At 37.2% G+C, this 24,080-nt stretch overlaps 1 protein-coding gene across 9 annotated transcripts in view; it reads left to right on the top strand.

Annotated features, from left to right (window-relative positions):
- FAM135A (family with sequence similarity 135 member A) overlaps positions 1–24,080 on the top strand; it is a 111,343-nt gene that overhangs the window by 55,782 nt on the left and 31,481 nt on the right. For 8 of the 9 annotated variants that reach the window (XR_006885254.1, XM_046639333.1, XM_046639330.1 and 5 more), the window contains 3 exons: positions 2,460–2,537; positions 6,491–6,540; positions 12,151–12,306. Coding sequence is in view for 8 of the 9 variants with exons in the window: in XM_046639333.1 (XP_046495289.1) it covers positions 2,460–2,537; positions 6,491–6,540; positions 12,151–12,306 (284 nt within the window). In the remaining variant the exon portion in view is untranslated. Of the gene's footprint in view, positions 1–2,459; positions 2,538–6,490; positions 6,541–7,100; positions 7,215–12,150; positions 12,307–24,080 lie in introns of those variants that run through there. The other variant, XM_046639332.1, reaches the window with a different exon arrangement.

The following is a 24,080-nucleotide window of genomic DNA, read 5'->3' as shown; positions in this document are numbered from 1 at the left end:
TGAAATATTCTTTTTCTCCGCTACTTCGTGTACTTAGAACCCTTCTGTTTCTCTTAGGAAAATCCTGTAGGAGCAGAGATACTGCCTCAAATTTAAACTCTTTTAAATGTTCTTTTGTAACAACGAAAGAATTGTTTGTAGACTAGAACTAATTTAGGCTATCACTTATGCTAAATTATTGGAAAATTATGTTACATACATTTTTAATTTGGTTTTTTGGAACTCAAACACGTTTTCTTAGGAGAATTAGAAATTTTTCTTAATTTAGATTTAGTGACTGGACCACAAAACTATTAAACCACAGTATTAATGAAGGACAATACTATGTGCCTGAAAAGTAGTGTTATGAAAAGTAGTGGTGTGAAACTTAGAAGGCGTGTGTAATGGTATTTCTACAGGAATAGCCGTCAGTCGTTTCGATGTGGAATGCTGTGGTGGAATTCGTGGAGGCATTCTCTCGTAGTGCTCAAGAGAGCATATTTGGAGCCGTTTCTGCCGCTGACTGGCTTTGGGATGCTACATACAGAGTGGTTTCCATTTGAAAGACAGGGATCCAGATGTGGCTCCTGAGTCAGGAGGGAAAGATGAGGGCATCACGAAGGCAGAGCGTGTGAAGGAGCTCTAGGAGGGAGTCTTCTCATGGTGGAATTCCCTTGGGCTTTGATGAGCTCCCACAGTCGGGTACCGAGTGGTGCTGAGGAGAGAGCAGGGTCCCTGTCTGTAAAGGGCTCTGACCCCTGCTCCTCCCTTAGTAGGTCATCAGTTCAGCCTTGGGATGGACAGGAGAAACTCACCAGCAAGATGGGACTTCTTGTGGTTTTAATGTCGAGAGCCGTGTATGACATGGGCCTGTAAGTGCCTGTACAGGGAGGATGTCCCTCTGCATATAATTTTCAAATAGATTTAACATGTAATATTTGTGAATGAAAAAACACATGAGCCGTATGTTCACTTAGAAAAAAATATGTTTCTCTAAAAGGAAGTAATGTTTATTGGTAAAATTTATGATTAGTAATTCAAAAACACAAGCATCTCTTTTCAAAGGCAAAGATTTATTTAAAATAGCTTAGACAGTATTACCACTTTATTACTAATTTATTAATGTAACTTCAGCATGATTATTTATAAGGTTTTTAATTTTCTCTCAAGTAAGGATGGCTTTTACATCATATATATTACTTTGGGCTTATTGATGTAGAAAATATCATAATTAAAAGAGCCTTTATATTTAATTTCAAGAAGCAATTACTAAATGAATGTCAACCATATTCCAAATTATTTGCTTAAAATATTTTATCAGAAAATAAAAATCTAAAGCAAACCCAGACTTTAGTTTTAAATAAGTAAATAATAGCAATAAAATAAAATTATTAGTACCTTACACATAGTATTTACTCAAAATATATTTGTTGAATGAATGAATGAAATAACACAATACAGTTTTTGTTGTTACTTGAAAAGAAGGCATCGACACATAGCTTATAGCAATTGCCTAGCGATTTTTAAAATCAAGACTTATCTTCAGTAAATATTGGTAATACTTTGTGTTATTCTTAAATTTTTTATTACTATTTATATTTTATTTTCTATTTATTGTGTGTTTTAGTTTATTCTTGAATGCATCTTCTAGGAGAATATCTAAAAATACTATTAATTAAAATAATACTATTGGCATATTCTGAACTGTTAACAATATTTTTATTCTAATAAGATTAAATTGTAGGCACTAGATAATATTTCCATAAAACACTGTCAACTAAACATCAATATATTCAACAGGTTTAATAGGTGGATATAGAGTAGTTCTTGATTAGAGGATGTATTATATTTCCTTCTGTTATTTAGCACTTTTCTTGAGTTTTCAAATAAGTATATATTTAAAAGTCTTAAACTCCACCATGCTTTGAAAAATGTATCTGAACTCTATTCCCTCTTTTAAAATGATGCCTTGAATTCCTTTCTGCTTTTGCCTTTTTCTTTTCTCCTAGATGAATGATGTACATTTTTTTTATGACATGTAAATAGCAGTTTTGCGCAGGGAGCTCTTACTGAGAGTGGAAGTCACGGTTTTGGAATCTAGGCCTTGGCAAGTCATGTAACCCTTCCGGGCCCCAGTATCCACACTTGTAACAGCAGGGGGTGGACCTAACTTACCTCTGAGATCCCTGCCAACTTGAAAATTCTGAGTCTAAGAAATTAAAACATAAAATAATATTGGGTTATGAAATGTTGAGTGGCGCATACATTTAAGTAGAAAAAGAACAAAGTAATATAAACTTGAATGTACATCATTTGTAATTCTAGTAAGCTAATTAACTAACAGATTCTGCTTTAGTGTTCTGATCTAACTGCTCTGTCAGATCAATACTAAGTCTATTAATAACAAGTTGGAAAATTCTAGTAAACTTTGTTGTGAAAGGAGTATAGTAACTAGTGCTGTGTGCAATCCTTACAACTAGCCAAGGCCAACACGCAGGTCCTTTATGAGCGCCTTCTCAGAAGAAAACAGCCACGAGCCCAGAAAGACACCTGTCTAGGTACGTTTACAAATAGGTTAAGTAAATAATTCCTTTTAATTAGTGTGAAATTTTGTTTTAGTGTCAAATTTCATAAGTATGTATGTACTAATATAGCATGTTTCTACCACCCTTATTTAAGAACTTACTTTCAGAATCATTTTGGTTTGTAAATAAGCTTTATTTAATTTCTTATTTAACTTGTAATGTTAAAGTGGAAATGGTAAATGCACAGATTTCTTTGGCTTTTTCCATATTCCTTTTAGAGTTCCTACAAAGAGCGCTTTTTGGAAGCCATGTTTATTGCAAGAATTTATTGGTTTGATGATATTGCCTTAAATTTGTTCAAAGTCAGTTTATCTTTGGGTAGGGCTAATGATAATGAAATGTGGTTTAAAAACTGAACATTTCATAATGTATATAAATATTGAATCACTATGATGTTCACCTGAAACTAGTAGGATATTGTATGTCAATTATAATTCCATTAAATAAAAAACTGGGGGCCAGCCAGTGGCATGGTGGTTAAGTTCACACTCTCTGCTTTGGCAGCCTGAGGTTCACAGGTTCGGATCCTAGGCGCGGACCTAGCACTGTTCTTCCAGCCATGCTGTGGTGGCGTCCCACATACAAAATAGAGGAAGACTGGCACAGATGTTAGCTCAGGGCCAATCTTCCTCGAAAAAAAACACACACTCTGAAGCTGAATTCATGCATTACAGAAATAAAGAAGAGAAACATCTTCAGTATCTGGTTTTGTTTTTTGAGTCAATTTGCACTTATTTTTTATTGCTTGAAACTTAAAAAGCAAAGTTATATCAAATCACCGCTATTCAGTTATGTTACATATATTAAAGGAAGTATTTTGATCTCATTATTTTATTGATATATTTACCTATGTATTTTAGACTTTTGTTCTTGAATAGCAATAGTACTTAATTGACTATCTTTCCATGAGTATATTGGAAGTTTTTACTTTGTGTTGAATAAACCATCACGATTACATTTTTTTAAAAGTTATGAAAGGCTGTAGAAATAAAAAATAAAGTCGCAGTGTTTGTTTCTCAGTTTTCAGAAGTATGAACAAAAGGAGATTAAGGAGCCAAAGTCTTTCTCAACATTTCTTGGATGAAAACTAGCTCAGAAATATTTAAATTGGGTCAATTTTCACTAAAACTGTTACGAGATAAACTGATTTTCTTATCTGAAAGGAGAAAAGAAAGGTTGAAGATTTATTTATGGTCGTTATTTTGGAATATAATTTTACATTCTCATTAAAGTAGCTAAAATTAAAGAATTCATAGTATGAAATTGTGGTCATTTATAACATGTTTTAGTGTTCTTTTTAGCAATAAAAATTTACTTCTCATTTAAACTATTGTGTTGCCAGCCTATCAGTTTACATGTGAGCATTCCAAATAATTTTACAGAATGCTGCTTATATAATAAGACCTATATAAACAAGAACCAGTTTTGGGTTGGGTGGGGAAAGACTTCGTTCAAAACTGACGCATAATCGAGTTGGTTGAATGATACTTTTATTGAGGGATCCTTTATCCTTAACACCTAGCATTGTGCATTGGCATTTTATGAGCTGTAAGTATCCTCTGAATGAATAGGTGAATGGATGGATGGATTTAGAAAGTAAATTTAAGCCATCTTTACCCTTTGACCCAGCACCCCGACTTTTGTTAACCTGCATCATAGAAGTGAGTAGTAGTATGTAAAGATATGTGTACAGGCATGTTTATTGCAGCATCCTTCTTAGCGGCAGACCACTAAAAACAGAGATAAATGCCCATCACTCAGCAAAGAGTGGAATGTAGAAGAAATTATGAGGCACCCACACCAAGGAGTACCATGTGGCCATTTTAAGCAATGCATTAGAGCTGTCTACATTAGAGCTGTGTACCAGATCTCCATGGAGTACCGCTGAGAGAAAAAGCAAATTGCAGAAACCTGTAAATGCAGTCCCATTTTTGTAAAACAGTGACTCCAAAACTCATATATGACTATGTGTATTTGAAAAATATGGAAGGAAATGTTCTAGGCTATAACCTTGGATTAGCAGGAGGAGCCAAGTCAAAAAAAAGAATTATGAAACATAATGATCACATTCATACATTTCTATAAAATTGTGTAAATGAATACATATGTCATTTTAAAAAGAAAAATTAATTAGACTAGAATTTTAAATTCAGTTAAAAATCCTAAATGATTTTGATATCAGAGATGTTGTTTGCATTAAGTAGCTCTCACTGGCCATGATGCATATGTACTGGTTTGCATTTAGGCTCTTGTATGTAAAGATTAGGAAAATGTTTCAAAACTCAAAACTTTAAAAAAGTTTTTCATTTTTTTGTAAGTTCATAGGTAGGATATGTAACCTACTAAGACTAATTTTACTGATTTTCTTCTATCACAGGGAAAGATCATGAGTAATGTGGAAACACGTTGGCATATGGAAATTATGATTTTAATACAGAGTCCACTGCTAATTTTTTTTTTAGCTTTGGAAAACCTAATGTTAGAAGTCACAGGGCCGGCCCAGTGGCGCCATGGTTTAGTGTGCACATTCTGCTTCAGCGGCCCGGGGTTCGCCAGTTCGGATCCTGGTGTGGACACGGCACCACTTGGCAAGCCATGCTGTGGTAGGCGTCCCACATATAAAGTGGAGGAAGATGAACACGATTGTTAGCTCAGGGCTAATCTTCTTCTTCTTCAAAAAAAAAGTCACTGATTTATCTGACAGTGAAATGATTTGTGAAATCTTAGCAGATTTTGTTAGTTCTCAGTGGGTTGACCAAATTTGTGATCTATTTTTTGGTACATACTAATATCTCAATACAATTTTATTTATATATTTTGTGAATTACAAAATGTATGTTTGTCCTAGTTACCAATAGAGTGTTTGTTGTTGCCATCATAGCTTGGTTGTGTTTACCATGTAATTGTAACTGCTTATTTTATCAGATTTAAATGTTTGTCCTTCTTTTTATTGAGTAGTAAACATTCAGTCTACTGTAATGAGATAGTGAGCTGATGAGTGAATTCGAGGATGTCATAGGCTGTATTCTTGCCTTTGTTTGAGAATGACCAGTTGAACTCTCTTTCAGCAACAAGATGTGGAATGTTGTGTGGTCACAACTATACTGTTATTGTTCTTTTAGGAGAACTCAGTTTGATTTTGACTTAAAATTAAGTATATCTAAACATGATATTTCAGGCCTTGGTGAAATTTCTTCCCTGCAAAAAATAACTAATAAATCTTTCTACTCTGTTAGTTTTTGTATTCCCTTGTAAATATTACCATTTTAATTGTAAATTAATCTGTACACCCCCTTTGTAGATGATTATAGCATACATTAAATAAATTAGGATTATATGGGAAAAATTTACCTCAGTTTGGACTATCTTATAGAAAACTGAATTTTATTAAACTAAATTAGAAATTTACTTTTTGTTGAAAAGAATTTTGTCATTCATTTTCATTAAATAGTGTGTACTCCAAGTGTGTTTTGTTTTGGTTATAAAAATTAATTTGAATTGAACTTTTTGGGTATAGCTTTTGTGAAAAGCAAGGCACGCGCCCGTGTCACCCAAATGCCGAGCAGGCTGTGCTGGAGCCCGCAGTGTGGGGAGCAGTGCATCTTGTCCCTTGTGTCTTTCTGTGAGGCAGCAGGGCAGGGCACTTCAGGTCTGCAGGCAGCACTGCCTTGACGGTGCTGGCCCCTTAGGAGAACTGGAACACTCCATTTGATAATCAGAACACAGAATCTAATTATCAGTTTACCTACGTGATCAGTGTGTTTATGAAAATATTTTACATGGAAATGTAAATAATTGAATATAGTCCAGATACTTCTCCACCTTCTGGTTTTTAAATGGTAATTTAATTTATTTATATAATTTCAAAAATAGTTTTCAGATCTACCATTGAAGTATTTCCTCTAATTACTCTTTACTCCTTTCAGAGGAAATGGATGTAGAAGCTCGACTTACCGAACTATGTGAAGAGGTTAAGGTATTTGGATTTTTTAAATTCACATTATCAAGTTATTTGAGTGGATTCTGTTTTCTATTCTAAATGTTTTGTCTAAGAAAACTTAATAATTCTTTACCCTTCCTAAAATGCAAAGATAAAATGGTTGATCATGATAGATCCACAACTTAGCTCATCAAAAGACTTTTGACTTTAGCATAAAGTTAACTTATCTTTAAAATCTGTATTATTCTGCTTATAAATGAAATAGCAAAGACAATTGATCAAAAGCGCGTTTTCTTCTGTTAGTTCACTCAAAGAATTTCTGAACAAATTTTTAAAGACCACTTAAACTTACATATTTTTGTAAAACGATATTGTTTAGAAATGAAAATTTGTCTTATTTCAACAGATCACTTTGTATCTCAGACCATTTTTCCACCATTCCATTCTTCCAATTAAATTGAATAGATTATTCTTTTTCCTTTCTTTTTTTTTTTTTTGCCTTGGAACTAAATGTTTAGCCTATTTTAAGGTCACTGTCTATGTATTTCACTCTTGGTTAGCTACATTAATGGAAGAAATCAGAGACATGAATCAAACAAAAATATGCATCAGGCCGTGGAATGGATTTCTGTATGCACATTTGAATGAAGAGTAGACAACTTTGAAAAGATATTTACCTTCTTAAAATTATACCTATGCAAGATACACAGGTAATTTTGTATACTATCCTAGAGGCTTTCCCACAGTTCAAATAAGATAAGTGTTTTCTTTAAAAAACACTAATGTTATTATAGTTGTTTCCCAAAAGAACATGAAACACTTAGAAATAAGCTTTAGATGTGTGTGATTAATATGAAACAAAAAAACTACAGTGTTTCACTGAGATATTGAAGAAAATTTGAGTAAACAAACATGATACTCCTGGATAGAAAGAGGAATAGTCACTGAAAGATAGCAGTTTTTCTCAAGTTAATATTAATGTGTCCATATCAAAACCCCATTGGAAATTTTAAAATTTAACCTATTTTTAAGAGATCACTTGAAAGATAAATATGACTAAGAAAAACTTTTGAAAAATAATGTAGAGGAACTTGCCCAACTGGATGCTGAAATTTATACGAAACTACAATAATGGAAGTAGAGTAAGGCCTCTCTCAGAGAATAGAAAGACAAGTCAGTGGAACTCAATAGCCCTGGGCTAGTCACTAGTATGTTTAAGAAGCGAATATATGATAAAATATCACAGTGGGTTTTATAAATGGTGTGGTAAAATTAGTTCTTTATACCATGCTATGAAAGCAAATTCTAAATGGACTGAAGAGTGAAATGTCCAGAAAAATTTACATATACGTGTGTATATAAACAATCTGATCTTGGGGTATGAAATAACTTGTTCAGAGTAACAGTGAAGGACAAAATAAGATATTGATTATTTGAAACTTCTTTAAAACCAAATACATTATAAATAGAGTTGAAAACAAGCAATAGACTGGAAGAAAATATTTGCAATATTTAAAACTGGAAATGATTAATACTCATAGGGTGTAGAGAGCTCCTGGGTATCAATGTCAAAACACACTTGTGAGAAAAGGGTATACTCAGGCAGCAGACAGCTAGGCAGTTGTTAGCAGAACAAGTAAGATACTGAAATGACACTAACTCTCACTGACAACCAGGGAAATGCAGATGTAAACAATAAAGTGTTTTTTTTGCCCATGAAATTTTCAGTGGAAGTGACTGCTGATCTGCATTGTTGGTAAGGGTGGAGGGAAACTAGTATCTGCGTACACAGTTGCTAATTGTGGAAATTGCACCATTTCTTGAGGTCAATTCAGTCTATTTTAAAACATTTGTTAAATACACAGGACAGTTTTTATTTAGAAATCTATTCCACAAAATTCCTAATACATGTGCACGAACATGAATATAAAGAGTTGCAACATTAATTGTCATAAATTCCCATATAGCCATTTAAAAGAATTAGGTAAATTTTCGTGCATTGACATGGATTATTTAATTCAGGAAATATTTATTGATCCATGGTGCCAGGTACTGCTTTCATCTGAAAAGCTCTTCCAGATATATTAATTGAAAAAATAAATTAGAAAAGCATGAATATGATTTTGTATACACTAAAAAAACCAAAAGCTATGTATGTTTTTTGTTATGTTTATGGGATTACATGTAAAACATTTGAGGAGCCAGTCGGGTGAGGTAGTGGTTGAGTTCATGCACTCTGCTTCAACAGCCCAGGGTTTGCAGATTTGGATCTGCACAGACCTAGCACTACTCATTAGGCCATGCTGTGGTGGCAGCGGTCCACATACAAAATAGAGGAAGATTGGCACAGATGTTAGCTGAGGGTGAATCTTCCTCAGTAAAAAGAGGAAGATTGGCAATGGATGTTAGCTCAGGGCCAATCTTCCTCACCAAAAAAATATATATGTATTTGAAAGGATATGTATGTATATTACAGACTGTTAACAATAATACAGAAAAGAGTGGCACGAAGGATGGGATTTTAAAGGAAAATTTTAATTCTTTGCTCTATATCCATCTATACCAATTTTTTAAAAATAATACATACATATTTACATATTACTAATAAGGCTTTTTAGTTACACTTTTAAATTTTAGTATGTAAATAGACATCATAAAATTTAACCGCCACCACCTAGGGTAAATTTTGACAGCAGATACAGTAGACAAATGATGTAATAATGTTTAAAGAGCTCTTATAAATTAATAGGAAAACCTGTAACTCTCCATTTTTTCGTATTAGTTAAGATACCCAACTACAGAAAAGGTTAATAATATATGAAAAGTATTCAATTTCACTAATCATCAAAGAAACAAAAATTTAATTATTCTGATAGCATTGTAACCTCTCAGATTGGCTGTGATGTTTTAGTAACAGAGTAATGCTTGTTGAGATGCGGTGAGGTGCTAATTCTTGTACCTCATACATCTCTCAGAGATGCGTTTGGGAGTATGTATCCAAAGCCTTGTAATTTATAATACTGTAGAAATGTTAACCTAAACGAATGCCCAACGACAGGAGGATGGTTAAACAAATTATGGAACACTCATAGTCTAAAACAGCTATACAACCTTAAAAATGGTGCTTTCAAACAAGTGTTTGATGATGTAAGAAAATGCTCATATTGTGATATTCAGTGAAAATGGCATAAACGTATATATGATTCTAGCTTTTTCTCTATGTATATAACTGAAGATAATTGAAGACCATACACTAAAATGAACTTTATTTTCTTCTGTTTTTGCTTTCCCCTATTTTCCAAGTCTATTAAAGTAAGCAGTATTTCATAATCAAATAAAATCAGTGAATGCAATGAAAAAGTTTATATCCATATAAGACAAGATAATGTTGTTTGAGAAAATATTACACAAATGTAAGATCTTATTATTCCCGCATTTATACATATAAAAGATCTTGTGAAACTTAATTCTAATTTCCTTTTTAACATAGAAAAAGTTTTATTGTTTACATTTTGAGACTTACTATGAAGATTTATGTAAACCAGAGGAGTTATTTATTTGTGCTTGAAGAGATGCCTTCCCAATAATGAAAATACTAAATTCCTCTCTCAGAACCTTGGTGCCATGATCCCTGAGAAATAAAATTAATAATTATGAGGTATCTAGACAGCCTTGGTCTCAGGAAGAAAGAAAAAAAGCTGTGTACTTTACTGAGCCCGTGGTGAGGCCAGGAGGAGGATTGTGACTTGTTTGCGGGTTACACCTGAGTGTGCTGCCCGATTGACATGGTGCTGTTCACTGGCCGTCAGTGCCTATCCGGTCTGCTTTTCCTGAACTCTGCTAGCACCGTCGTTGGAGCAGGACTGCAGGTTTCAGCTTATTTAGAGTTCTCAAAAGAGACGTGAAAAACTTGTTACCCTTATATCTAACACATTTATAAACCATTTCCTGGGGCAAAACGTGTGTAGATGTATTATATATTGAAGAGTCGGTATTTATCAGATCTTGACTTTGTTAGCTTCCATTCCAGAATTCTGGAATTTGTCAGCATTTTCTCTTTGTCCATGAATTCTGGGAGCTTTTTCCTTATCTGAAGCCTGTAATTCCTTGTTCGTTCATTCATTCATTTATCACATGACTACTACGTACTAGTAACCAAAGTCACAAAAGTGGATAAGACACAATACCTTCCCTTCATACTAATTCTTCTGAATTTTTGTGTTTTGTGTTCTCAGAGTTGGAATAGATAAGTGGAAGCTTGGTTTGGGTGGGGGAAGAAAAGCCTGCTGAATTGCAGACTTCAACAAAGTAAAATTGATAATATGTGATAAGCAACGTTTGGGGATTTTTTTGGAAAGGGATTAGTACGATTTGGGATACGTTGAACTTGAGCAACTTTCTTTTCACCACCAAGTACAATCATCCTGTAGGTAATGGGTCTAGAGCTCAGGAGAGGTGTGATCTGGAGACAAAGATTGAGCAGTCGTTGGTACATAGATGGTCATTGAAACCATGGGAATGGCTTCCAACCTCAACCTAAACAGACTACTGCTACCCTCTGTGGGGTAGGGCAGGGAAGTCAGCATCTGTCTATATATTCAAGGCAGATTTCCTAGTGTTAGTAGTAATTAAAGGCAAATTTTCGCAGCAAGATATCTGCCTGGAAACTGACTGCAGCCTCAGTGAATTAAGGAAAAGCCAGTCTTTGTGATAAAATGCTTGTCCATAAGAGGAGCAGTCATTCTGATTTATGGTCTTTTATTGGTATTTGTTCAGAAATCCTTATTTTATCAATTCAGAAAAACCAAATGCCTTTTTGAAGATTCTGCATTTCATAGTACAATTTAGTACTCTTAACTTTTATCATCAGTTTAGGTGAATATTTAAATGGGATAATTTATTACCAGTATTAGAACACTCTATAAAAGTATATTATAGAACTATGTGTGTGTGTGTGTGTATATATGTATATTATAGAACACTATATTATAATAATGTAATTGTTTACTTGCTTTTCTCTCTTCACTAGACTGTGATCTTCTCATGTTGATCTTTTGATCTCTGGTGTGTGGGCCCTTGCATTTAAATTATGTTCAGGGAACAGTGGACGACTGAGTTGTTAAAAAGGAGAAAGACAGCTCTGTAAGAGGATGACCACAAATACCACGGAGACTAGGAACTCAGGCGTGAGGGAGAAGCACTGCTTTCTACCTCAGTCCTTTCTGAGGAGTTACAGATCTTTTAAGTACTTTACTTAGCTAATTGGAGAAAAAATATTATTTTTAAAATTTCATTATCTTGCAAAAATCTTATAACGTTCATCATGACTTATACATTGTGTTTAAAATTCCCAGTATTTTAGTGTTTGAAGTTGATCATGCTCTACAGAATCCTGATTTCTAACTGTATTTGACATTATTTCAGTAACAAGATACCTCAGATATTGAAATATCAGTTAAGTTGTTGAAAATTGCTACAATAACTATCAAATAGAAAAAAACCCTTGGTCACTTGGTCTCTCTGTATGCACACACATGTTTCTTTTTAAAACTAAAAATTTGCTTTTATTAATGTTCTTAATAATATATTTAGGTATGTTATGGTGAGTCTCAGGAAGCAGTGAAGTTTTTTTTCTTGTCATTTCAGAAAATAGAAAATCCTGATGAACTGGCAGAACTTATAAATATGAATCTTGCACAACTTTGCTCACTTCTAATGGCTTTATGGGGGCAGTTTCTGGAAGTTATAACACTACATGAAGAACTAAGACTATTATTAGCACAAGAGCACCATACTTTGAGGGTAAGTTAAAGAAAAGTGATGTTAGAGCATTTTAATGAGTATTATCATTTATCTTTAGAAACTGCTTACAAGTAAGAAGTCTGATTTTTACCTAAGACATTGATAGATCAGAAAAGAGACATTTATTGTTGTGTTATTGTTTGATTTCTAAAGTTAATAACAAAACAGTACAGTTGAGCACGTGACCTATCTCAGTTACAAGTCCTGCTAGTAAGAAAAACCACCCAAGTGTAATAGAATAGGAAAATCTGTGATACAGAATAGCCCCTGGAACCCAAGAACAGGAACTACAGCCAGGTGTCGTTAGGAACAGGAACTAGGAACCAGAGAGCTGCCCTGTTACAGGACCTCTCTCTCCAGCTTTCCCTCCCTGCCCTCCTTCCTCCCTCCTTCCTCCCCTCCTTTGGGACTCGTCTCACAAGCGTGGAAGGTCGTGGTCTAGACGTGCATGTTTGCTCTAGGCCTGGTGTGCACATGCTGCAGAAATTACTGTACAGCTTTGTTGTGCAGTGTGGCGAGAGGTTTTGAGAGATTAAACGTCTGACTGCCTTTCCATCCTAGCTCCTTATGCTTTGTGTGCACTAATTTTCCTGACCTACTAGTAGTTCCTCAGAAACATCATGTTTATTTTCTTTTTTCCTTTTTCTTTTCTTAATTATAAAACACAACATATGATCAAAATCAGGAAAATGCATAAAACATGCAAGTTTTAACAAATAATTAAAGCACCTACACGTAACTATTACCCATATGAAGAACTAGAATATCGTCAACACCACAGAAGTCTTCCATGTTTTTGCCATTTCTCTGCCCCCCTGACATTTAGAAGTTGTCATCATCTGTCTTTTGTGATGAGTTCCTTACTTTCTGAGTTGTAGCACCTACGGGTGCATGCTAAATGAGAGAGGTTGTTTCAGCCTGTTATGTCATCAGCCTCTGTTACTGAATTCTATGTAAACAAGTCATACGGTGTGTATTCTTTGTCACTTGCTTCTTTCACCCAAGATTTTGTTGCTGTGGTCTGTCACATGATTGATTTGCAGATGTTGAACCATCCCTGTGTCCCTGGTATGAACCCCACTTGATCATGATGTGTGATCTTTTTGATGTATTGCTGTATTCACTTTGCCAGTATTTTGTTGAGGATTTTTGCATCCATGTTCATCAATGATATTGGCCTGTAGTTTTCCTTTTTTGTGTTGTCCTTGTCAGGCTTTGGTATCAGGGTGATGTTGGCCTCACAGAATGTGTTAGGAAGCGTTCCATCTTCCCTAATTTTTTGGAATAGCTTGAGAAGGGGAGGGATTAAATCCTCCCTGAAAGTCTGGTAGAATTCCCCAGGGAAGCCGTCTGGTCCTGGACTTCTCCTTTTGGGATGCTTTTGCTTACTGTTTCAATCTCTTTCCTTGTGAGTGGTCTATTCAGATTCTCTATTTCTTCTTGATTCAGCTTTGGGAGGGTGTAATTTCCTCTAGATTGTCCATTTTGTTAGCATAGAGCTTTTCGTATTATTCTCTTATAATCCGTTGTATTTCTGTGGTATCTGTTGTTATTTCTCCTCTTTAATTTCTAATTTTATTTATCTGAGCTGTCACTTTTTCGTTGTGAGTCTGCTAGGGGTTTGTCAGTTTTGTTTATCTGTGCAAAGAACCAGCTCTTTGTTTCATTCATCCTTTCTACTGCCTTTTTTGCTTCAATAGTATTTATTTCTGCTCTGATTTTTATTATTTCTCTCCTTCTGCTGACTTTGGGCTTAGTTTATTCTTCTTTTTCTAATTCAGTTAGGTGTAGTTTGAGATTGCTGATTTGGGATTTTTCTTGTTTGTTAAGGTGAGCCTGTATTGTGATGAATTTCCCTTTTAATACAGCTTTTGCTGCATCCCATATGAGTTGGTATTGTACATTTTCATTTTCATTTGTATCCAGATATTTTTTTATTTATCCTTTAATTTCTTCAATGATCCCTTGATTGTTCAATAGCACGTGGTTTAGTCTCTACATCTTTGTCCCTTTCTCAGCTTTTTTCTTGTAATTAATTTCTAGCTTCATAGCATTGTGATCAGAAAAGATGCTTGTTATTGTTTCAGCCTTCTTAAATTCATTGAGGCTTGCCTTGTCTCCCAAATTATGGTCTATCCTTGAGAATATTCCATGCGCACTTGAGAAGAATCTGTGTTCTGCTTTTTTTGGATGGAGTGTTCTATATATGTCTATTAAAGTCCAACTGGTTTAGCTTTTCGTTTAATTCCACTGTTTCCTTGTTGATTTTCTGTCTGGATCATCAATCCATTGATGTGAGTGGAGTGTTGAGGTCCCCTACTATTACTGTGTCATTATTAATGTCTTCTTTTAGGTTTGTTGATAGTTGCTTTGTGTACTTTGGTGCTCCATGTTGGGTGCATAGAGATTTACAAGTGTTATTTCTTCTTGATGTAATGTCCCTTTAATCATTGTGTACTGCACCTCTTTGTCTCTCTGTACCTGTCTCATCTGAAGTCTACTTTGTCTGATACAAGTATTGCACTGCCTGCTTTCTTTTGTTTGCCATTAGCTTGAAGTATCATCCTCCACCCCTTCACTCTGAGATTGTGTTTGTCATTGGAGCTGAGATGTGTTTCCTGGAGGCAGTGTATTGTTTCATCTTATTCTTTAATCCATCCATCCACTGTGTGTTTTGGGTTTTTTTTAAAGATTTTATTTTTTTCCTTTTTCTCCCCAAAGCCCCCCGGTACATAGTTGTATATTCTTCGTTGTGGGTCCTTCTAGTTGTGGCATGTGGGATGCTGCCTCAGCGTGGTTTGATGAGCAGTGCCATGTCCGCGCCCAGGATTCGAACCAGCAAAACACTGCGCCACCTGCAGCGGAGCGCGCGAACTTAACCACTCGGCCACGGGGCCAGCCCCCACTGTGTGTTTTTTGATTGAAGAATTCAGTCCATTTGTATTTAGGGTAATTATTGATATATGAGGGCTTAATGCTGCCATTTTATCACTTGTTTTCCAGTTCTCCTGCATTTTCTTTGTTTCTCGTCCTGTGTATTTTGGTCTACCAATTGAGTTACATAGTTTTTTATGTTGTGTTTCTTTGTTTTCTCCTTATTTATTACTTGTTATATTTATAGTAATATATATAATATTATTTATTATTCTCTGTTCTGCTTTTATGTTTAGTGGTTACCATGAGTTTTGTATTCGAAATCTCATAGATAACATAGTCCATTTTCTGATGGCCTCTTGTTTCTTTAGACTAACCCAATTCAGCCCCCTCATTCTTCCCTTCCTAAATTGTTTTTCTCACATCTTATTCTATCTTGTGTTGTGAGTTTGTGATTAAAATGACAAGATTATTGTTGTTTTTGGTGTTTTCCTTCCCTTTATCTTTAATGATATTCTTGAGTATTTGCTAACTTGTTCAGATGTATAGCTACAATTTTCTGATTCTGTCTACCTATTTGTCTCCTTACTCTGTGCTTTGTAACCCCTTTCTCCTTTTTTTTTTCCAGATAATGAGGGCCTTCTTGATGATTTCTTGTAGGGGAGGTCTCTTGGCTACATACTCCCTTAACTTTTGTTTGTCTGAGAAAGTTTTTGTTTCTCCATCATACCTGAAGGATATTTTTGCTGGATAGAGTATTCTTGCCTGAAAGGTATTGTCCTACAAAGATTTGAATATGTCATTCCAGTCTCTCCTAGCCTGTAAGTTTTCTGCAGAGAAATCCGCTGAAAGCCTGGTAAGGGTTCCTTTGTAGGTTATTTTCTTCTGCCTTGCTGCCCTTGGTATTTTTTCTTTGTCATTCACTTTTGCCAGTTTCACTACTATAAGCCTTGCAGTAGGTCTTTTTATATTGACATATTTAGGAGGTCTCATAGCTTCTTCCACGTGGATTTCCATCACCTTCCCCAGATTTGGGAAGTTCTCTGCTATTATTCCTTTGAACAGTCTTTCTGCTCCGTTCTCCTTCTCTTCTCCCTCTCGAATACCTATAATTCTTATGTTGCATTTCCTAATTGAGTCTGATATTTCTCAGAGACTTTCCTCATTTCTTTTTAGTCTTAATTCTCTCTCCTCCTCTATCTGGAGCATTTTAACATCTCTATCTTTGATTATGCTCATACGCTCCTCTGTGGTGTCCACTTGAGTGTTCAGGGAATCCATATTGTGTCTTATCTCTTCCATTGTGTCTTTCATCTCCAGTATTTCTGATTGATTCTTCTTTATAGTTTCAATCTCTTTTGTGAAGTAGCTCCTGAACTCATTGAATTGTTTCTCTACATTCTCTTTTACATCATTGAGTTTTTTGATGATAGTTGTATTGAATTCTCTGTCATTTAGATTACATCTTTCTGTATCCTCAGGACTGATTTCTCAATATGTGTCATTTTCTCTCTGGTCTGGAGATCTAATATAGTGTTTGATATTGGTAGAGGGCATAGCCCTGTTTTTGCACATCCTGGTATTATTTGGTTGCAGTTAGCATCTATTGCCACTGGGTGGGGGTCAAGAGCCGCATATTCTGAGCCCACTGTGTTCCACCGGGATCCCAGACGCTGGAGCCAGTGCTGGGCAGGTGGGGGTAGGGGTGCTTTCTTCTGCGTGCTCTAGGAGTTTTCTCACTCTGTTCTCACTGTCTGCTCTCCTGGGGTGTTGGCTTGATGAAGTCACCCCCATGTTAGCTTTCACCTTGGTAGGGGCTTTCCCCGAGGCTGTAAGGACCCTCGGGGATCTTTGATGTTCCCCCAAACAAATGTGCCCTCCCACATTCCTTCCATTTCAGAGGCCACCTGTGGTCCCAGATCCCAGTCTTTTGAGGAGGGAGTGAAGTTTTACCCTGTTCCACCTCCTGTGAGGGGGCCTCCAGCCTCTCCGCCCTCCATCGTATGGCTGCATGGGTCTCTCAGATGTTTTTGTGTTGTGTTTGGATGTCCTCTGTTGGAGTATGACTGTCTTTTTTGTTGTATGGTGGAGGGGAGTGAGTACCGGGAAAGCTGAGTCTTCCATGATGCTGAGGTCACTCTCTCAAGATTTTGTTTGTGAGATTAATCCATGTTTTGTCAGTAGCTATCAGTTGTTCATTTTCATTCTGTGATGTATTTCATTTGATCATACTCACAATTTGTTTATTCATTCTACTGTTTGTGAATATTTGCATTACTTCTAACTTGTGGCTACTACAGACCAAGCTGCTGTGAACATTCTTGTACGTATTTCCCAGCATACCAGTTTCTCTGAAATATTCACGGGCGAAGTAAATTGCTGTGTCATAGGATATGCAAAACTTCGATTTTACTACCTAATGCCACAGTATTTTCCAAAGTGGTGCCAGTTCTCACTCCCACCAGCACTGCATGAATGTTCTTGTCATTCCACACACTCCTCAACCCTTGATGTTGGCAGGCTTTTTAAGTTTTGCCAATCTGATGGATGTAAAATGGTATCTCGTGGTTTTAATTTGCATTTCTCGGTTGTCTGGTGCAGTTGAGCACTGTTTTATATGATTGTTGGCTGTATAGCTTTTCTGTCTGTGCAGTACCCTGTACAAATTGCTTGCCCATTTTTCTATAGGATTCTCTTTCTTTTCTTCTTGATTTGTAATAGTTTTCTGTGTATTCTAAATACTAGTCCTTTGTTAGATGTTTTATAAATAAATCTCTCATTTCATGGTTTGTTTTTTCATTATCTTTGTGCTGTCTTTGGTGAATTAGAGGTCTTAATTTTAGTGTAGACAGAAGAGAAGAGAAAGTCTAGACACAGACGTGTCCATATTTGAACATAATATATGCATATATGCAAGGAACAGGTAAGATTTTCAATAAATGGTGTTGGGACAATTGGGTATCCATGTGGAAAAAATATTATATAAAATTCAATTTCAGGTGAATTGAAGATAAATGTGGAAGGCAAAATCATAAATCTTATGAAGTATAGTAGAGAACTTACAGAAGAGTTACAAAATAGTAGAGAATACTCTCATATACTCTTCATCAGAATCATAAGTTACCATTTTGGCATATTTGCTTTATCAGTCCTTCTTTTTCTAGATAGGTACGTATATAAATATACACATACATGCATTTTTTTTCTGGACCATTTGATGGTTATAGACATCATGCTCTTTTATCCCTAAATACTTAAGAGATGTTGACTAAGTACAAGGATAGTCTCTTACTTTACCACAGTACAGTGATCAACTTTACAAAATGTAGTATTCATATAGTACTGATATCTAATGTACAATCCATGTTTAAACTTTATCAGTTGCTTTAATAATGTCCTGTGTGACGACCTTTTCCCCTTTTCCAAGGTCAAATTCAGTTGTCATGAATTGCAGAGCACATTGCATTCAGGTGTCGTGTCCCTTTAAATTCTGTAGACTCATTGAATCCGGAAGAATTCCTTACATTTTCCTTTCTTTCATGCCTTTGACTTTTTTGAATACTATTGGCCAGTAGTTTTATAGACCACTCTTCAATATGGGTTTGTATTATGTTTCCTTGTGAGTAGATTCAGGCGACACAATATTAGTGGGAATACTACATTTTATTTATTTTTCAGTCAGTTCTGATAAATTACGTTTTTCTAGGAGTTTGTTCTGTCTGAGTTTATTAACTTATTGGCATCAAATAATTCGTAGTATCCTTCAGTTATCTTTTTTATGTCTGCCGTGTCTGTAGTGTTTTCCTCTGTGTCATCCCTGATATTAGCTATTTGAACCTTCACTCTTTTTTTCTTCATTAGTCTCACCAGAAGTCTGTCATTTTATTAGTTTTTTCAAAGAACCAACTTTTGATGTTGTTAGTTCTCTCTCGTATGTTTTGTTTTTTGTTTTCTGTAGTTTTGCTTTTGACTTCGGTATTTTCCCTTATTTTCTGTAGGGTTTTTTTTTGCTGTCTTTTTTAACTTCTGTAAGTAGATGCTTCGCTACTTAATTGTAGCGTTTCTTCTGTTATACACATTTATAAGTCTATAAGTTCCCCTCTAAGTACTGCTTTAGCTACATTCCACAAGTTTTGATTTGTTGTTTTTTACCCTCAGTTGGCTTATCTGGAAGAATTTCCTTTCCCCTTTTGCATATAAAATGATTTATTAAAATAACAAATATGTCTGTTACTTCATTTTCTGCATATAAACAGAAAAAACATACTAGCTGATGACAGGACGCCACAGGAAGTGCTTTATCGAGACACTACCCCAAGGGGAGGTCTCACAGCCTGCTGTAGCAATTTGTTTGGGAGCCTGACATCTACTGCATAGAAATCTTTGCCTTAAAGCAGCACGTGTAAACAAAACTACCTCGAAGTGTACATTGGATATGTCGTCTCATCTTTAGCTATCATCATTTTCCCTTGCTCAGAAGTCCCAGAAATTGAGTGCCTGGCCAGGAAATCTTCTTGTGAAATCAAGGACCAGAGATGGTTCTTGTTCATAGTCGCCATGTTTGCATCATGTGACCCTGCAGTGCTGAATTAGAGGTTGCTCTCAGCCCAAAGGCAGCATCTACAGCACGGACACAAGGAGGGCTAGTCATGTTTTAGGTGGGCTGCTGCACAAACTACCAATTTGGGGCATCTTCTATTAGAAGAATGACTGACAAAGTATCCAGACATTCCTCTTGAGTAATTTAAACATGAGACACACAAGAAGAGACAGGGTTAGTAAGCAATGGCAGAAAACGAAAGAGAAGATCATAGGCAAAAGCCACGAGACAGTAGAAGCCATGAGTAAACCAGTCATCATCAGGTGGGTGACAGTGGAAAGGACTTGAGCAGAGCAGAGACAGTCAGAGATAGAGAGAATGTGAGCCTGGAGGAGCGACCCACAATGGGAACGGTGGGTGCTCGTTGCTGAAACAGCAGCTACTGGAGTGGTGCTAGGGTATTAGTCTGTTATTTCATAAATAGCAATGAACAGCATTCCAGTTTGCCAGGAACTTGCTGTCTAGCTACAGACCCAGGTCCCTCATACCCTTGCTTTGCTGTGTCTGTAAAACCCCACGCAGCCTGAGGTAGCCTGAGCACCTCTCCCTCTCGATAACTAAGACGCTTCCTATCCAGGAGCTAGTTTCTGTGTTTCATATCTGTGAATTTCCTAGTTGTCTTTCTGTTATTGATTTCTAGCGTGTCTTCATTGTGGTTAGGAAACAGTCTGGTTTTTAGGACTTCAGTTTCTTTGAAGCGTGCTTTACTTACAGCAGGAGTGTATGTTTAGGTTGCTGCAGTGAGTGTTCTAAACATAGCTGCTAGGTTGAGCTTGTTCAAATTTTTTGAGTTTATGGCTGCTATTGCTATCAACTACCAGGAAAAGTGTGTTAAAATCTTCCATTATGATTACAAATTTGTTCTCATTTGTTGTTACCAGGTTGTAAGTGGCAGAGATGAGATGCAGACGCAGGCAGTATGGTTCAGTAGTCTGTGTTCTTCAACTAGGTAAGCTGCCTCTCAAAGTAGGGGAGAGTGTGATAACAAGGATCAGAGGCAGCTTCATGGTGTAATATTTTACAGGGATGGGGTTGTCCTGGCTGGAGTAGGAACAAGAAGGTAGACTTCAATAGACAGCAGCTGGTGAACACAACTTTGGAAAAAAGAGGCAAAGAAGGGAGACCAGGACAAAACTTAGGTTTATGGAAAACTAAAATGCCAAACGTAAAACCTGGAGCTTCCCTTTTCTCAGCCCCTTCCAGATACCGAGATAGGGCCTATTTAACTCCTAAAGGAGTCAAGGAGGGCTAATTAAGACACAATGAGAAAGTGTCCTCATGTTACTTTACCAGGGATAATAAGTCGTGCCCTGTAGCACAAAAACTGTGGAAACGGTGGCCTGTCATGTCTTTTGGCTCCCATTTGTGCAGTTCAGCAGGAGCTTTGCTCATGAAGTGTATCAGGATTCTGAGAATACATTGCTAAGCCTGCAGTAACCAAAGCGGTCCAGAGGTCGTTCACTGTTTGTGCAGGGACAGACTGGGCCATAGTGAAGTCTGCAGGCTGTTAATGGATTCAGAAACAGCATGATTGGACTGCGTCGTGGAAGTGAGCCTGTGATGTGGAAACTCTGCTTATTGGAGTGAAAGCAAATAATGTAGCAAAGTGTTGGAATAAAAAGAGGAAATGTAAATCCATACTTGAGAGGAAAATTTAATGAATTACTTCTACCAATACTGGTTCTACCATGTTGTTTGATGTCAAAATTCACAAAGGGCAGATTTTCAAATTCTTAGAAAATGAAGTCATACAAAATTATTGAATTGTATAGACATGTGCCATACACATTCATGTCAGAGCATAGAGACTGTTGTATGTGAATGGTTCTCAGTGCACCATACTAATGAAAAAGATACAAGAGAGAGTGATGTAAGTATCCTGGCGTCATATGATATTTTTGTCCTGCCTGCAACAACAAAAATTCAGCATCTGTCCATGAACAAAAGTGAGGTTATGGGAACTGTGGGATCCAGTGGCATATGCCAAGGGACCCAGGAGGAGGATCTGTCTCGCCCACCCAGTAGGCAGACAGACCCCAGTCGGGGCTGCAGACCCTGCAGTGGCCTGTTAACTGGCTCCAGCTCCTATGGCTGTGGTCTGGGAACCCCTGGAGAGCACTGACTGAGACACTCGCCCACAGTTGAGAGAGCCTTTGTGCAAGGCCAGGCTTCCAGAGAAGTTCCAGCACTCTCTTACCAGAGACCTTACCAGTTTGGACGCATTAGAGTTGTAGCAAGTGGAACAGCTTGTCTCTACTCGCATCACCCCTCCCCAAGGAGGCACAGCTTACCTCCAAGAGAACCCTTCTTGGCCTATGCTTTCTCCTGCAGGGGAAAGGGAATGCAGGTGAGTGCGCACCCGGCTTCCCCAGCTGTGCAGGCCCCCACCAGAAAGGCTCATCTCCCTCCCGCCGCATTCAGAGTACTAAGTCGGGAGCTCCCTGACTTGGGGGTGGAAGAGGCTGGGAGAGCAGCAGGTGGGAATCTCAGAAGGCATTAAAGGGATGCGGATCCTACTCACTGCGTCGTGGGCCCCATCAAGAAGGCTGCCCGTGAGCTGCTTGGAAAGCCTCACCCACGGATCCCCTCAGCTGGCCATGGGCACCTCCAGCGTCCCGCGTGCCTCACCCACACACCCCTACTCTGTAGCTGGCTCGCTGTGAGCTCTCTGGAACGGGGAAGCAAGAGCAAGCTTTGTCAGAACCCTCCCTGCAGGCCAAGGAGAGACCACAAACTTGAGCTGTAGCATCGCCTTTAGGAAACAAAAGCTAGGCTGTTGGCACTCAGCCTGGTGCCTTGCAGCATGGAGAGAAGGAATACAAGCTTAAGAATTCTGCCACAAGAGGGAGCAAAGTGTGCAAGAGGTATGTCCATAGAGGGTCTGAGGAAGCCTCAGAACCTTTGACAGGACAGAAGGAAGGTACTTCTGCCCCAAAGACAGTAAATACTGGGGAGGTGACTCTTACTTCAGCTGTGAAGATAGCAGCACAAAACTCCAAGGAACATGAAAATCAAGGAAACAGGAAGAACCAAAGGGTAACAATAATCATCCAGTAACCCAGCCCCATTTTGCAAACTTTGGGCAGACTTCCAATGTTATATAATTATTAACATAAATAAAATGTACTATAGCTTTTATGTGTGTATGTACAAAACATATTTAGCGTTTTCAGGAAATAAATCTATCCAAAAGTGAATTTTGTTATTATCTGTTATGTGCTTTTTAAAGGGTTAACTTTTTCTTACATTATTTTTAACCATTTTAAATGGAAATTTGCTAGTGTGCTTTATAGCTCCCTACCTTCTGAAGAAGAGCGTACCGAACCTAATTTAGCCCGTTCAGAAGGATTTAGTTATCATTATGGATTTTATTTAATGTGCTCAACTTTAATACACTGGTGTTCTCTGCTACTAAAAAGGTCTGAATGTTAGATCCTCCACTAAACAGTCCCAGTTTATATTAATTTTTCATTTATCTGCTTTTTATGGGAATGTTCTAGGGTTTTTGCTTTTGTTCTTAAGGGAGGGCCTTTTTGTTTCAGCGCCAAGTTCTCAGCATTTCTTTAACTGCGTAGTATACATAGGAAGACTTATGCCTGTGTGTCTATATTCTGTGTATACCTGTGCCTGTGTGTGCACACCATGCATGTAGACTTATGCCTATGTGTCTATATTCTGTGTATACCTGTGCCTGTGTGTGCACACCTTGCATGTAGACTTACACGTCTGTCTGTATTCTGTGTATACCTGTGCCCGTGTGTGCACACCTTGCATGTAGACTTATGCATGTGTGTCTGTATTCTGTGTATACCTGTGCCCATGTGTGCACACCATGCGTGTAGACTTATCCATGTGTGTCTACATTCCATGTGTATACCTGTGCCCATGTGTGCACAGCATGCATGTAGACTTATGCATGTGTGTCTGTATTCTGTATATACCTGTGCCCATGTGTGCACACCATGCATGTAGACTTATGCATGTGTGTGTACATTCCATGTGTATACTTGTCCTCCTGTGTGCACAGCATGCATGTAGACTTATGCATGTGTGTCTATATTCTGTGTATACCTGTGCCTGTGTGTGCACACCTTGCATGTAGACTTACACGTCTGTCTGTATTCTGTGTATACCTGTGCCCGTGTGTGCACACCTTGCATGTAGACTTATCCATGTGTGTGTATATTCTGTGTATACCTGTGCTCGTGTGTGCACACCTTGCATGTAGACTTATCCATGTGTGTCTATGTTCTGTGTATTCCTGTGCCCGTGTGTGCACACAATGCGTGTAGACTTATGC

This window comes from Equus quagga, chromosome 15 (genome assembly GCF_021613505.1).
Source record: "Equus quagga isolate Etosha38 chromosome 15, UCLA_HA_Equagga_1.0, whole genome shotgun sequence".
In the NCBI taxonomy this organism is placed as follows: domain Eukaryota; kingdom Metazoa; phylum Chordata; class Mammalia; order Perissodactyla; family Equidae; genus Equus; species Equus quagga.
This window is presented reverse-complemented; position numbering and strand designations above follow the sequence as displayed.